Genomic DNA, 13,828 nt, shown 5'->3' with positions numbered 1-13,828 from the left:
TGAATAGGCTATGTCTGGTCTAGCGTGAGAGAGATAAATGAGTCTCCCAACCAGCCTCTGATATCTCTCTGTATCAACTTGTTGACACCCAATTTTGTCCCTCCTTTATTCCAATTTATTTCCTTGGGCTTTTAAATTTATTAACGATCTAAATACTTTGTTTTCACTGATATTTTTTATTACTATTAACATCGTTACTTTCATTACTTTATCACAAATTTTAAACGGTTCGCCATCGTTTCATTTTAGGATTCGTACTCGTTAAATGGATTTTTACTTTATATACACTAATTACTATTTGCCTTCACATAATATATTTTGTACTAGTTATTAAGTTAAAAGCCCAAAAATAATTAAATAGAGGAGAAAGGATCAATATTTTTTGACCAACATTTGAGCCCAAATCAGTCCACTACCATTTCCATTCGGTACTAGCCCACGTCCTAATGACATCCCAATTCCCACACCCGTTTCATTACTCAACAGACCAGCCCATTACTTTTTTACCCAATCCAGCCCACTCCATTACCCGACCCGACCAGCCCATTCCCTTCACTTATTCATCATCTCCTAAGACAGCAACCCTAGCCGCACATGGTCATCTTCTCCTCTTTCCATTTTCTGACAAACTGCCATGCTTCCTTTCAACCATGGCAGATCCGTGCCCTTCTTTTTCGTGCAATACGCACAGCTCCTCCGTCCCCTTCTCTCTCCCCTCTCCCACTTTAGCAAAACGCAGACCCCTTTTAGCGAAAGCAATCCATGTCTACCCCATTTCCACACAAAATCGTCCTCTCCTTTGGCTTTACGTACTTAGTCTGTCGTTGAAAGGGAGAGCCTTCCCATATTTTTTCTCTCAAACACAACTGATTCAAAAAGAATAGAAAAATCGAACCACTTCGGGTAATATCCGAATCGAATCACGTGACCATCTGCTTTGAACGGTCCATTCGATTTAACTTTGAATCAATTTCATTATCCTGCCCAAATCGGAACCCTAACCTTTTCCTATATATACATCGTTATGTCTTCAGCCGCAAGGGAGAAAGAGAGAACACTTGTTGGTGATACAAATTTTTATTTCTGTTACAAAATTACGAGTTTCTTTTCATCTGGTCTTGAACTCTTCAAATCAGAAAAACGCTTCTGTTGAAATATGAATTTCTGATGAAAGATAAATTTCCGACGATTCGATTAACTTTCGTCGCTGCTCAGCAAAACTTTAACTTCAAAAGAGACAGTTAATTTTTTTACTCAAGTTTCGAATCCGTTCATAACGGGAGGGTAGATTCGAGGCCTCGACGTCCTAGTTCACTGCACCACGAACAAGTAAAATCTGACACTATTTCGATTCATCGTTTTGTTAGAATTCTGTTAGCATAGAAAGTCATGTTTTAATATCGCGTTGTTACCATTTGTGATTCAAAAAAAAAAAAAAACATGTTTCGCATTGGTTATTTCGTATGGCTTCTACAATTGATAAATGGCCTAATTCAATCTTGAGCCTAGTTTATGTGTAAGGGTGAAAGGCGATACGAATAGATTTCATGAACTCGTGTATGTATCATTGTCCATCTTGTTTTTTTTTAAAAAAAAATAATATGTTCAAGCAGTTTGGTGGTGAATTAAAACTGATATTTATGTTCGTTTAATTGCTTACTGTGTTTAATATGCTATAGTTGGAATTGGTAAGTCGACTGAAGAATCTGCGTTTGATGAACTGCTAGAGGTCATGAGTAGTTTGTACTACTTGTTTAGTGTTCGTAGTTTAAAGAATTATGTTATGTCCGCATAGTGTACAAAGCATGTTATAGGTTCCTTTTCCTTTAGGTGGGATAAAATGTGTTTGGTATAACAATTTTTTTTTATGGCCTTCCCCATTTTCATATCTGTTTTGTGAAAATTTTGTGAGATTTTCTTTAAAACTTCTCCTAAGCAAAGATGGGGTTTTCCGAAGCAATGAAAAGTTTCATATGTTTGAGACCAATATTTGATAGGCAAAAAGCAGATGCTACATGTAGATGTTCTAGATGAAGAAGCAACACATTTACCTCAATTGAATTAATAACTTGGTTGAATCTGCTTCTCTAGATCTCTGTCTATAGATTTGGTTTTGCGCTACTTATAATCTGACCATTTTCACCTGTGCCTGAACAAGTTTATCAAAGGCTAAAGGGAAAACTTAGGCTGACCATCCAACTTTCCAATCTCACAGTAGACTGGTTAAGATATAACTCCCAAAATACTTTTCTAGTAGCTTTGAATCAACTTTCTTTTTCGTAAATTGTAAACCTTTGTTTAACTCCCGTGTTGGGATTGTTTACGTTAAGGTTGGAATTCTGATTGTTATTTGAGATAATTAACTTTGGACTGGGTTTCTTTAAGGTTTTAGAAATGCTGAAAGTTCTACTAATTTTCCTTGATCAAAAGTGCTGAAAGTTAATGAAATTAGTAGTATTCTTTCTTTCAAAGATTTTCTTTTCTGAGTCCAAAAAGGTTGTAAAGTATGCCCTTTCAGTTCCGAATCTTAGCACCACAAAATGTTCAGAGAAACAAACCATTATTCTCATAGCTAACTGTCATGCCAATGAAATATCATTTCACCGAAAAGCATACAAAAGAAAATATTTTGCAACTTGGAATATTAATTAAGAAGAGTAGTTAAAACGTTGATCGGTGTAACTCTGGTGAAGCATATATACGAATAGTGTGAACTTTTAGTACCTGAAATGTAGCACTACATTTATCTTTATGTTTGATTTGTTGACTGCCTATCTTTAATAACTGAGTCCAAGTTTTGCTGGCAACACGCTAAGTCTTTTACAAAGCAAAATGCTATTGGGATCTTACAGATTTTAACTTTAACATAAAATTTGGCGTCCGACTAATTTTCAAGATTTGCTGCGACTTTCTTTATGCCTACTATCAACATGTGTATTTGGAAGTTTAACATTATATATGTTTTTGCCTTATTTAGCAGTTACGTACGACTCTAATCCTCTTGATCTTTTTTTTTTACATGTACACATCGGAGAAAAAATGGACTCCCAATTCGGGACTCGACATCTTCCGCATTCGATGTTGGGCCAAAGCCCAACGAAATCCTCTTCTCGAGTCAGCCCTAACCCGCACTTTATAAAGAGATTCTTGGGCCAAATCCCACGTGGCGAAAGAAAATTTTGCAGCCGTGCTTAAATGGATTAATCCCATTTAGTTATATTTGCTCTTTTACTTATTGTGTGTGTTTGATTTGTATTATACGACTAATACTTTATCTTAATTTTGTTTTCCTTGACTTAGACGGATCTTGGCAGGGTTTGTAGGAATTCTAGTTTTTGGAAGACTAAGTAGGGTCGTTTAAAAACTTAGAATGAATTTAAATGTTAATATCTGCAACATTTTTTGGCTACACGAAATGATTTCCCAATAGGATGCCAAGGACTAAGTAATAACCATACCTTCAAAACAAATCATGTCGATTTCAAATATTTTAAAATCATGAAGACTTGGATTATTCTTTTCATACATTAAAATCCTTTCTCCGATTTTCGACGATTTCGTCATGTTTTAATACCGTAAAATTTTGAAACTTTATCGATATTAATCTTATAATGATTCTTTTAATTTGTTAGTCGAGATAACTTATTTTCTCCAAATATTTATAAAACATTGTATCATCTCACACTTTCTTTAGTTTATTTACAGCTAAAGTCTTTTAGGAAAATTATTACCCTTTTTCCTAAAGTCCTATTTCAAATAGCATTATTATATTTATATTTATAACTTTAGCAACATTTACAAACTATTTTCCCAAACATTTAAAATGTTATATTTGTATTCTTTATAGCCTTAATTAATTAACATAAGTCTGGTCGGTTAACCATTATTAATGGAATTTAAAGGATGTCTAATACCTTCCCTTTAAATCAGTTGAACCCGTACCTAGAATCATTTGGTTTCGTAGACTTTAAAATAAAATCAACTTTAGATAACTACTTTAATAAACTTTAGGTGCCCTAATTCACCGTAAATAATTAGGTGGCGACTCCTTAACTTTAAATAACCCCGGAATTACCCGGATGTTGTAAACTATTTTGACCCCGGTTAAAATAGCGTATGACACAACTAACTTTCCAACTTCGCTTTGTAGTTTATGATTGCTTTTAATGGGTGATTCTGCTGGTTTGCAACCTGTCATACCTATTTCTTTCAAGAGATCAAAAATATACTTTCTTTGAGAAATAAAGATTCCTGTTTCTGATCTAGCAACTTCAATTCCCAAGAAGTACTGCAATTTTCCTAAATCCTTGATCTCAAATTCCTATGCCAACAACTTCTTCAATTGGGTCATCTCCTCTTTGTCATCTCCTGTCATTATTATGTCATCAACATAAACTATGAGAAGTGTGAGTTTACCCCTTTGATGTCTTATAACGAGGGTGTGATCCGCATTGCTTTGTTGGTAACCAAAGAAGATCATTGCTTTATAGAATATGTCAAACCAAGCTCTAGGAGATTGCTTCAATTCGTACAAGGCTTTCTTCAGTCTGCATACCTTTCCTTGACTTTGTTCAATACCAAAACTAGGAGGAATCTCTATGTACACTTCTTCTTCTAAGTCTCCATGAAAAAATGCATTTTCACATCAAACTTTAGTAAGTCCCAGTCAAGATTAGTTGCACAAGACAGAAGAATTCTAATAGTGTTCATTTTTGCAAAGGAGCAAATGTATCTTGATAATCCACTCCATAAGTCTGAGTGAATCCTTTAGCCACCAATCTTGCTTTGAACCTTTCAATGTAACCATCAGCTTTATGTTTTACAGTGAAGACCTACTTGCAACCAACCAACTTCTTGTCTGGTGGTGAAGCTGCAAGTTCGCAAGTCTCATTCTTTGATAAGGACTTTATTTCTTCCATCATAGCCTGCTTCCATTTAGAATCTGTAAAAGCTTCCCTCCAATTCTGGGAAATAGACACAGAAGAAATAGACAAGGCAAAGGCTCTATAGGAGGGCGACAAAGAATTATAGGAAACAAAGCTAGATAAAGGGTGTTTAGTGCAAGATCTGACTCCTTTCCTATGAGCAATAGGCAAATCTAACTCATTAGGATGTATAGATAACTCACCAGAAGAAGAAGGTTCAGTTTCGGTAGGTTGTATGATGGCTTCTTCTGCTCTATTTCTCCTTGAGTAAGTTATCAAATCAGGCCTATCCAAACGCCTAACAGTCTCCCCCTGAATTCTTTCTCCAATTTCACTTTCCCTTGTGGCAGTAGTTTCAACAGTCTCCCTCTGAACTCTTTCTCAATTTCACTTTCCCTTGTGTGAGTAATTTCAACAATGGAACTAGGAAAAACCATCTCTTCTTCCTTATAATTCTCCCCTTGAAGAGGTGATGGTGTAATACTGAAATAGGGCTCAGATTCCCGAAAGGTAACATCCATACTGACAAACAAATCTCCTAGAAAGAGAGTGATAACATTTGTACCCTTTCTGTGTTGGAGAATACCCAATAAAGACACATTTAAGTGCTCTAGGTTCAAGTTTCCCAAGGTTCCTAACATGAACAAAGCAAACACACCCAAATATCTTTGGAGGAACAGTATAGTCATTTTTACCCTTTAAAGCTTCTAAAGGACTCTGAAAATTAAGAGTTTTAAGTGGAATTCTATTGATGAGGTAGGCAGCTACTAGAATGGCATCCCCTAAGTAAGGCTTCGGCAGATTCATTGTAAACAAAAGGGATCTTGTTACTTCTAACAAATGCCTATTTTTTCTTTCAGTAACCCCATTTTGTGCACTAGTATAAGGATAATTAGTTTGATGGATTATCCCAAAGACTCCAAGTAAGCTCCAAAAGTTTTATCCATGTATTCTGTGCCATTGCCAGTTCGAAATATCTTTATCTTAGCCTAAAATTGAGTACAAATCATCTTATGAAATGACTAAAAACAGGAGAAAACTTCACTTTTGGCTTTTAATAGATATAACCATGTCATTCTAGTGCAACAATCGATAAAAGTAACAAACCATCGACTACCAGACAAAGAAAGTATTTACGTAGGACCCCAGACATCAGAATGAATAGTCAAAAAGGGAATTGTGCTTTTATTGTAACTTAGAGGATAAGAGTTTTTAGTGTGCTTGACATATTCACATGCATCACAAGATAAAGATTCGAACTCAGTTCTAGAAAATAAACTAGGGTATAACCTTTTTAAAGCAAAAAAAGATGGGTGCCCCAACCATCTATGCCACTGTATTATTTCTTGGTTGACATCCTTATTTCCTACAAAAAAGGCCTGTCTAGAGTCTCGAGTTCCATCGATCAAATATAAGCCATCATGTAATCTACCACTACCAATCTTCTTCCTTGTATAAAGGTCTTGAAAAACACAATAATCAGGAAAAAATCTTACACTATAGTTTAGTTATTTGGTGATAGCGCTAACAGATAATAGGTTAATAGGAAAATCAGGCACATGGAGAATGGATGATAAGGTAATATCAGGAGTACAAACGACTGAACCTGTTCCAGAGACAGGGGTTAGAGAGCCATTGGCTATTCTGACATAATCCCCTTTGGGTCTAGGAGAGTAATTTTGAAGGCCTTTAGAAGAGCCTGTGTTGACACCAATTTTGTCCCACTTTTCCTCCAATTAATTTATTTTACGCTTCTTGGTCATTAATAATTTGGACATATTATTTTATCTAGTTTATCTGACAAATTTACATAACAAATTAATATTGTTCAAATATTCAAGTATTAGATTTTATTATTATAATTAGTTGCTTTTTAAAAAAAACAAGTATATATGTTTGAAAGTGTTAAATCTTAGTCCATATTATTAAGACAAAGAAGACCAAATAAACTAATTAAAGGTGAAGAGATCATTCATTTAAAACTCAAGTCTTGCATCAATTTAAACAACCCAACCCATCAGCAAGTCCATTAAAATTGAGCCCAAATAGCCTTGATAAGGCCCAAAACTGAAAGCCCTATTAAAAATCCCTTCTCCCTTCAGCCAAACAAAAGCTAGAAACAAAATGAAGGTTTTAAAACTTTTCATCCTTTCCAAAGCCACCCCTCATCCCTTTCCCCTTTTGAACAAAATCAAATCTCTCGCCCTTAGACTAGAGTTTGCAGCTCCATTTTTGTGAAATTCTTCCTCTCATCTCTGTTACAAGCTTTGGTCAAACTAAAAGCCAAAAACAACTTTTGAAGAAACATGCATTTTTTTAGAGATTGGTCTTTTTTTTCAAATGGCTCTTTTGGAGCCAAAATCTCAAGCCCGTGACCTCTTTGCGGTGTTAAAATTTCAGATTCTAAAAATCTAATGTTTGCCTATAAATACTCCTCTAATACCCCAGCAAAAAGGGGAGAAAAAAAAAGTTGTGGGTAGCCATAAAAATCCTTCAAACCCTTTGTCCGTCAACTTTTTTTCTTATTTGTTAAGTGGAGGAGTAGTGGATTTTGGACCTCAAAGCCCCAGTCACTGCCCACGTGGAAGGTAAATCTGGCCCTTTTTTATTTTTATTTTTTATTTCTCTTTTATTTGGAATTGCTGTGTTGTTTAATAATGCAATGGCTGTCATTTGTAGATAAACAAAATGTTATGAAACAAGTATCTAAAAATGTGATTAGCAGTTAGTTTGGTTAAATGAAGTTTCTGTTTGCTAAAGTGAGAAGTATGAATCAAGTTCGTCATAATTTTGTGAAGAAGTCACCACTTGAGCACTTTTATGTCGGTAGATGTTATCAAAATCGTGTTTACTAATCCGGATCTTAGGTGTTAAAATCCGATAGATTCAGCCTTGTATTTCTCTTTTATTAGCACCATGTTGAGTTTATATATATCTTTTAGTTGAATATGTATATGTGAGCTACGAAATTCCTGAGTGTTTCTGTCAGTTTTTTTAGATGTCATGGTATTAGGAATTTATTTTGATGTATTTATCTAAATGAGGTCTTGCCTTGATCTTTATTTTAATTCTTAGTTCCTCTATTTGAGGTGTATTGTTAAGAAGCATTATTCTAATAATATCCAGCCTATATCTATGTAAAATATCGCTAGTATAACTTTGTTATATCCTGTACGTTTTGAATGTCCAGTTAAAATGCTAAATGAAGTTTAATGTACATTTGTGATGCTTCTTTGTTGACCCCCGACTTTATTTAAACATAAAATATGATCCTGTGCTTAAAGTTTACTATAAAACGTGTTTTAAAATTTGTCATTGTAGACATTATGGTTTAGAGATGATGTGTACTTGGTAGATGCAAATGTTATTAGAAATCAAGTCTTTCAAATTATTTTTCCCACGTTTTAAAAATCATATTTATGCGTGAAAATCTTCAAGAGTAGTATGTGTCACTTAGGTGTTTAAATGGCCTTAATGTTTGTTTCCTCTCCCATCTGTACACGCTATTTATATACATATGTTGTAGTGAAGAATTCATATTGGTTCAAAATGGCCGTAGTTCAATATTTTCTTATGTTTGAGAATTAAATTATTTCTCTAATTTCTTTTTCCTTTTTCTTTGTCTCTTTACACGTACACATGGGAGCTAAAATGGAGTCTTAATTAAGACTCACCACTACAAACCTCAAGGGATGGGCGTCTCATTCTTTGTCGAACCGTACCGTTTGAGTTCCCGTTCTTGTTTGTACAAGGACAACAGAGTAATACCAAAAGTGTTGGGATGGGGTTAAATTATTGTTCTTATAAACTGATAGCTTGTTTGTGACTAGCATTGGTCTTTAATTTCCTAACTGTGGTTATGTGTTTGAACCAAGCCTAGGACTAACATACGGGCATCGGGAAATCTCATTTAGTTACGTCGTACTTTGCCTCGAGTTAAGAGTTTTAAATAGCAAAACCTTTAGTAGAAGCAAAACAAATATTTTCGAATTGGCTAAAAGGCATTTTCTGGACTATTTGGCTGTATTGACAGAACCAAATGACTTACATTTCAAATGTTGTAAACCGTGTTTCAAAGTCAAGTATTAAACTTATTATTTTTCCGTTAATCTTGAAAGCTTCAAAGTCGTTTTGCCATGCGGTTTAGAGTCTTTAATCAACAGTCACATTCTTCTCAATCGCTTAAGGTAGCTACACATGTTTTAAGTAAATTTTCACATTCATTTAGCCTTATTTTAACTTATCTTGAGTCCGGTCGGTTAACCGTTTTAATGCAGATCTTAAAGGGTGCTTAACACCTTCCCTTTAGATTAATTGAAACCTTATCTAGAATCTTAAATTAGTAGATTTTAAACGGAGTTAATGTTACATGATTTATAGGTGTCCTAATTCACCTCTAAAATAATTAGGTGGCGACTCCTTAAATTAATTAATTCATTTAGGAATCACCAATATGTTGTACCTTAATTTAACCCAATTAAAATGGGGTATAACAACCTGTCATGTGTCTATTCACACCAGAATCAATAATCCAACAATTAAGCTGAGCATTAAAAGCAATACCTGACTGCCCATAATTGGGGCTAGCAATACTAGTAGAGTCAAGTTTGTTCAGAAGACGGCGAAAATGTTGAACTTCATCCTGAGACAAAGTCTCTCTAGAAGTAGTGTCACCCATATTATCTACCATTTTTGTGTCACCCATAATTTTAACATTAGAATCTGAAAAGGTCAACTTTAGAACCTGGATGGGAAGGATCAGAATAGGCCTACGAGCCGAGATATGGAAAAACAATTCCAGAAAAAAATCGTCGGAAAGTTGGCTGCCACGCCGAAATCCTAATTCCGATGATCGAAAAAAATAAAAACTAATAGGGACAGGCTCAGAATGTTCCAGCGACCCCAACAGAGAAAAAAAATCCAGAAACGAAATGAACGGGAGGAGTTTTTTGTGCGGACAGCCACAAAGAGAGAAAAACTCGACCTCTTTGATAAAACACGGAACCCTAGTGCTGCGAGGGAGAAATATCACCTCAAAAAGGCCGCAATGACTCTGATACAATGAAGATTTTTAGCAAAAAGAAAAGACTTCTTGTATTTCTGAATGATTATACAACCCATAAGAATGGGTACTTATACATGAGTTCTAAGACTAAATAAGGAAAGATAATATTGCACAATCAATTCCTAATCAATTACATCAATACAGTATATTCCTAAAATTAAGCTATGAATCTTAATCATCAATATCAAATCAACATCTCAATCTTAATCATTAATACCAAATCAACACAAAGCAATGATCTTAGAAGATTTATTTAATGACATCAAATTCATTGTCAGTGATTGGAGTGTTATTTGGTTAAGAGTGTCAATTTTGGGTACTACAAGTTGTATTAGTGAAAGTCAGTCAACTTCTGGAGTGTCTTTTAGCTAATTGTATCAATTTATCTGGTTGTTAAATGCATGGCATTATGCAAAATATTATGTTGATCCAATGTCGTTGAAATTAATTAAAAAATGAAACATGATTTTTTAACACGATTTCCTGTCATACGTTATAGACTTTTATCTTATCAAGAAGTGCTGTGACTTTACCACTAAGTAACATGATTTCTTTCCCCACCTAACTAACGAACAAAGTCCTTTCACAATCAGTAAAGGTTATGGTGGAGTGGTAAATATTACTCCATCCTTAATCAGAGTTTTTCGGGTTTGAGTCATTGGAATGAAGTTGTTGTTAGTAGTGAGCGTTACCCCTAAAGTGAGATTTCTCAGCGTGAATCCGAATTAATCGGGACCCAAAATGGATATGGCCGCCAAGTGGGAAACCAAAAAAGTTCTTACACAGATTTGATAGAAAAATAAAGTTAAAATTATTAAAATTGGAAGTTTGGTAGAGATAGGTTTTACATCACATCTTATAGCACTGTGGCCGAACATTTTAGCAAGTGCGTATTTGCACGCTTAATAGTCAAAGTCTCCTCTACAAATGCCACTCATGGCATTTTAAAAATTTTGAGTACCACAAGTTGTATTATGGCCAGGTCTCTGTCTTTATTTTTCTTTGGTGGGGCACGGGGGATGGAGAGTGAACTGAAATAGACACTTGTGTCTCTAAGGAGGATAGGATTTTCTTTATTACTAATGGAAATAAACCTTAATGTGGTAAGAAATAGAAATTTTTTTGTGCTAAAACAGATTTGAAATCTCTCAGCTTTTCCATTTTTTGTTTTGTTAGAGCTCAATAACATCAGTCCTCTGTGTGTGGGCTTTGCAGAATGTTTTATTTATGACATTGTAATCTGTAGCTGATGAATCAACCAGTTAGTAATTGTCAAGATAATTAATTGTTAGATTATGTAAATATTTAGTTAAATATATTTTGTAATCTTCTATTTTAGGATAGCATATGTTAGAATTAAATTAGTCAAATTAGTTCCTAATTTGTAGCCTACAATTATGTTGTAAATGTTGTATATTAACCTATTGAAGGAATGAGAATAATCACGGCAAATATTCTCTTACATGGTATCAGACTAGGTCTCTCCAAAAACCCTAGCATCCTAGCCGCCACCCACCCTCCTTTCGTTTCTCTCCTCTTCGGCCCTTCCTCCTTCTCTTCTCCATGGCTGACGCGTCCAAGTTACATCCTGCGACTACAATCACCAATATCAAATCATGCATTCCTATTGTTCTTGACTATGAAGGAAGCCAATACAATAACTGGGCTACCCTCTTCAAGCTCTATTGTCGAGCAAACTTGGTGATCGACCACATATTACCTCCTGCCTCCCCCATTGTACCACCCCCGGCAACTGCAGCCGAGCAACTTGCTACAAAGGCTCTATGGGAACGGCTAGATGACATCGTTCGGCAATGGATATATGGTACGATATCTAATGATCTTCTCAACACGATCATTCATCAAGAGGACACCGCAGTCGAGGCTTGGAATCGCCTTGTTCATCTCTTTCAGGACAACAAATCAGCTAGGGCTCTTGCTCTTGATGCAAAATTCACAAACACCAAATTGGTGGATTTTCCGAATGTGAAAGCATACTGCACCAGGCTAAAATTTCTTGCAGACAATCTCGCTAACGTCGGCCACAAAGTTTCCAACGAACGACTTGTGCTCCGTCTTCTGCGTGGGTTATCGGAAGAATATAAAACTTTTCGAACAACGGTGCAACACCGTACTCCTCTCCCATCTTTTGACGTTGTCCGGTCGATGCTCGAACTTGAGGAAGACAGCCATGGCGAGGACGCCATTCACGACTCAGGGTCAAATGCTGCTCTCGTTTCCCACAATATTAATCCTCATAATTTCTCTGGTAATGGGCAGCCCAACAATTCTGAAAATACCTTTAATAATCGAGGAAATTCTCACAATCGTGGAAAGAAGAACAACCGCGGTCGCAGCGGCGGCACCCGCAACAGCAACCGTGGTGGCGCAGGGAATGGGCAGAGCAGCGACGGGGGCAGCCAGAACAACGCCCAGGCCAACCAGCCCGCTGCGTCGCAGAACCAAGGGGCCACTGCCCCATCTTGGTTTTTCCCTGTTACACCCCGGAAAATTTCGTTCACGCACAGTGGATCGACTGGCGAAGGACAATTTCGAGTATCGAACTAGCGATGTCTTAAAGATATTTAGGAGAAGAATTATAATGCCCCTTATGTTGGTAATTAGGATCCAAGTGAGTTTCAAGAAGTACCCACAAGCCAAATATGGGCACAAGCCATCCAAAAAGGGCGAGTTAAGGAAACACTTTCGGAGGATCTGGTTTGTAGGGACCAAAACTCCATTTTTAAGTCGGAATTTGGGAAAAACACCACAGTATAAAAGTTGTAGATAATTGAAATATATTTCCACCCATAGGTGGTGGGTCCTTACAGCACATCGGGATCAAAAGTTATGGCCATTTTACGGAAGATAGTTCATCACGTTCTGGCATGACCTGCGACACAACATGCGACTCGCATGTTCGACATGCGACTCGCACATAGTGTCGCATGTTGTGCCAGTCCAGAATCTTCTGGACAATTATATATAAACCCAATTTCGTTTCTAACTCATTTTTTTCCACCATTTTAGTCCTAAAACCCTCTAGAACTCTCTCTAACATCTCATCCACAAGAAAATCAAAGGAAACCAAGATTAACAACATCAAATTCAGGAATCAAAGTGTTTGAAACTCAAGTAAGATTTATCTTCTTCAAGAAAATCCTAAGGAAGGTGAGGTAGGGTTTTGGTGCTAGAAGGGGAACTCCACTCAAGAATTGTTCAATCACTATCTAAGGTAAGTTTCATAACTTTCTCATGATGATTAAAGTGTTGATAAGTTAAAATGCTTGGATTGAAGAAGAATGTAGGAAATGGGTCATGAAAGGTGAATAGTGACATTGTTGGGTGAAGGTTTGAAGTGAATCATGAATGTTAGTGTGTTACGGGTATGAATACGTTATAAATGACATGTAAACCATGAAATAGGTGTGATGTATGGGAAAATATGATGATGAGCTAAAACCCATAAACGTGAGTTAATTGGAAGAAAATGGTGGATTTTGCTAAATGTACATAAATTACGATTGTGGATTGTGATATTGTGAGTAGTATTGTGAGTGTTGGGAGTTGAAATATGACATGGGAAAAGTAGTAGAAACAAAGGATATGCTGCCCAAATTCTCCTAGAAATAGTGGGCACGTTTAAGTAACCGATTGGCTAACGTTCATGCGACTTCTTGTGAAGGTAGAAACGTGAGCATCGAAGGAGAACAAGCGAGTGACATATATGTTAAATGACAAAGGTATGTTAAGGCTCGTCCCTTTTCCTTCAAAGGCATGATTCCTATGGTACGACTTCATGAATGCTTCCATAGCTTTCTCATTTTCCAAAGCTAAA

General features: G+C 36.0%; 1 protein-coding gene across 1 annotated transcript; it reads left to right on the top strand.

Moving 5' to 3' along the window:
• The first annotated feature begins 11,553 nt into the window (after window positions 1–11,553).
• Window positions 11,554–12,558, top strand: LOC132607630 (uncharacterized). Its single transcript, XM_060321723.1, has one exon. The coding sequence runs from the start codon at window positions 11,554–11,556 to the stop codon at window positions 12,556–12,558; it is 1,005 nt and encodes a 334-aa protein (XP_060177706.1).
• The last annotated feature ends 1,270 nt before the right edge of the window (window positions 12,559–13,828 follow it).

This window comes from Lycium barbarum, chromosome 8, assembly GCF_019175385.1.
Source record: "Lycium barbarum isolate Lr01 chromosome 8, ASM1917538v2, whole genome shotgun sequence".
Classification (NCBI taxonomy): domain Eukaryota; kingdom Viridiplantae; phylum Streptophyta; class Magnoliopsida; order Solanales; family Solanaceae; genus Lycium; species Lycium barbarum.
The sequence above is the reverse complement of the archived record's forward strand: the minus strand, read 5'-3'. Positions and strand labels throughout refer to the sequence as shown.

Excerpts from the sequence above, each read along its gene's own strand:
- LOC132607630 (XM_060321723.1), top strand. The coding sequence starts at position 11,554 with ATGGCTGACGCGTCCAAGTTACATCCTGCGACTACAATCACCAATATC.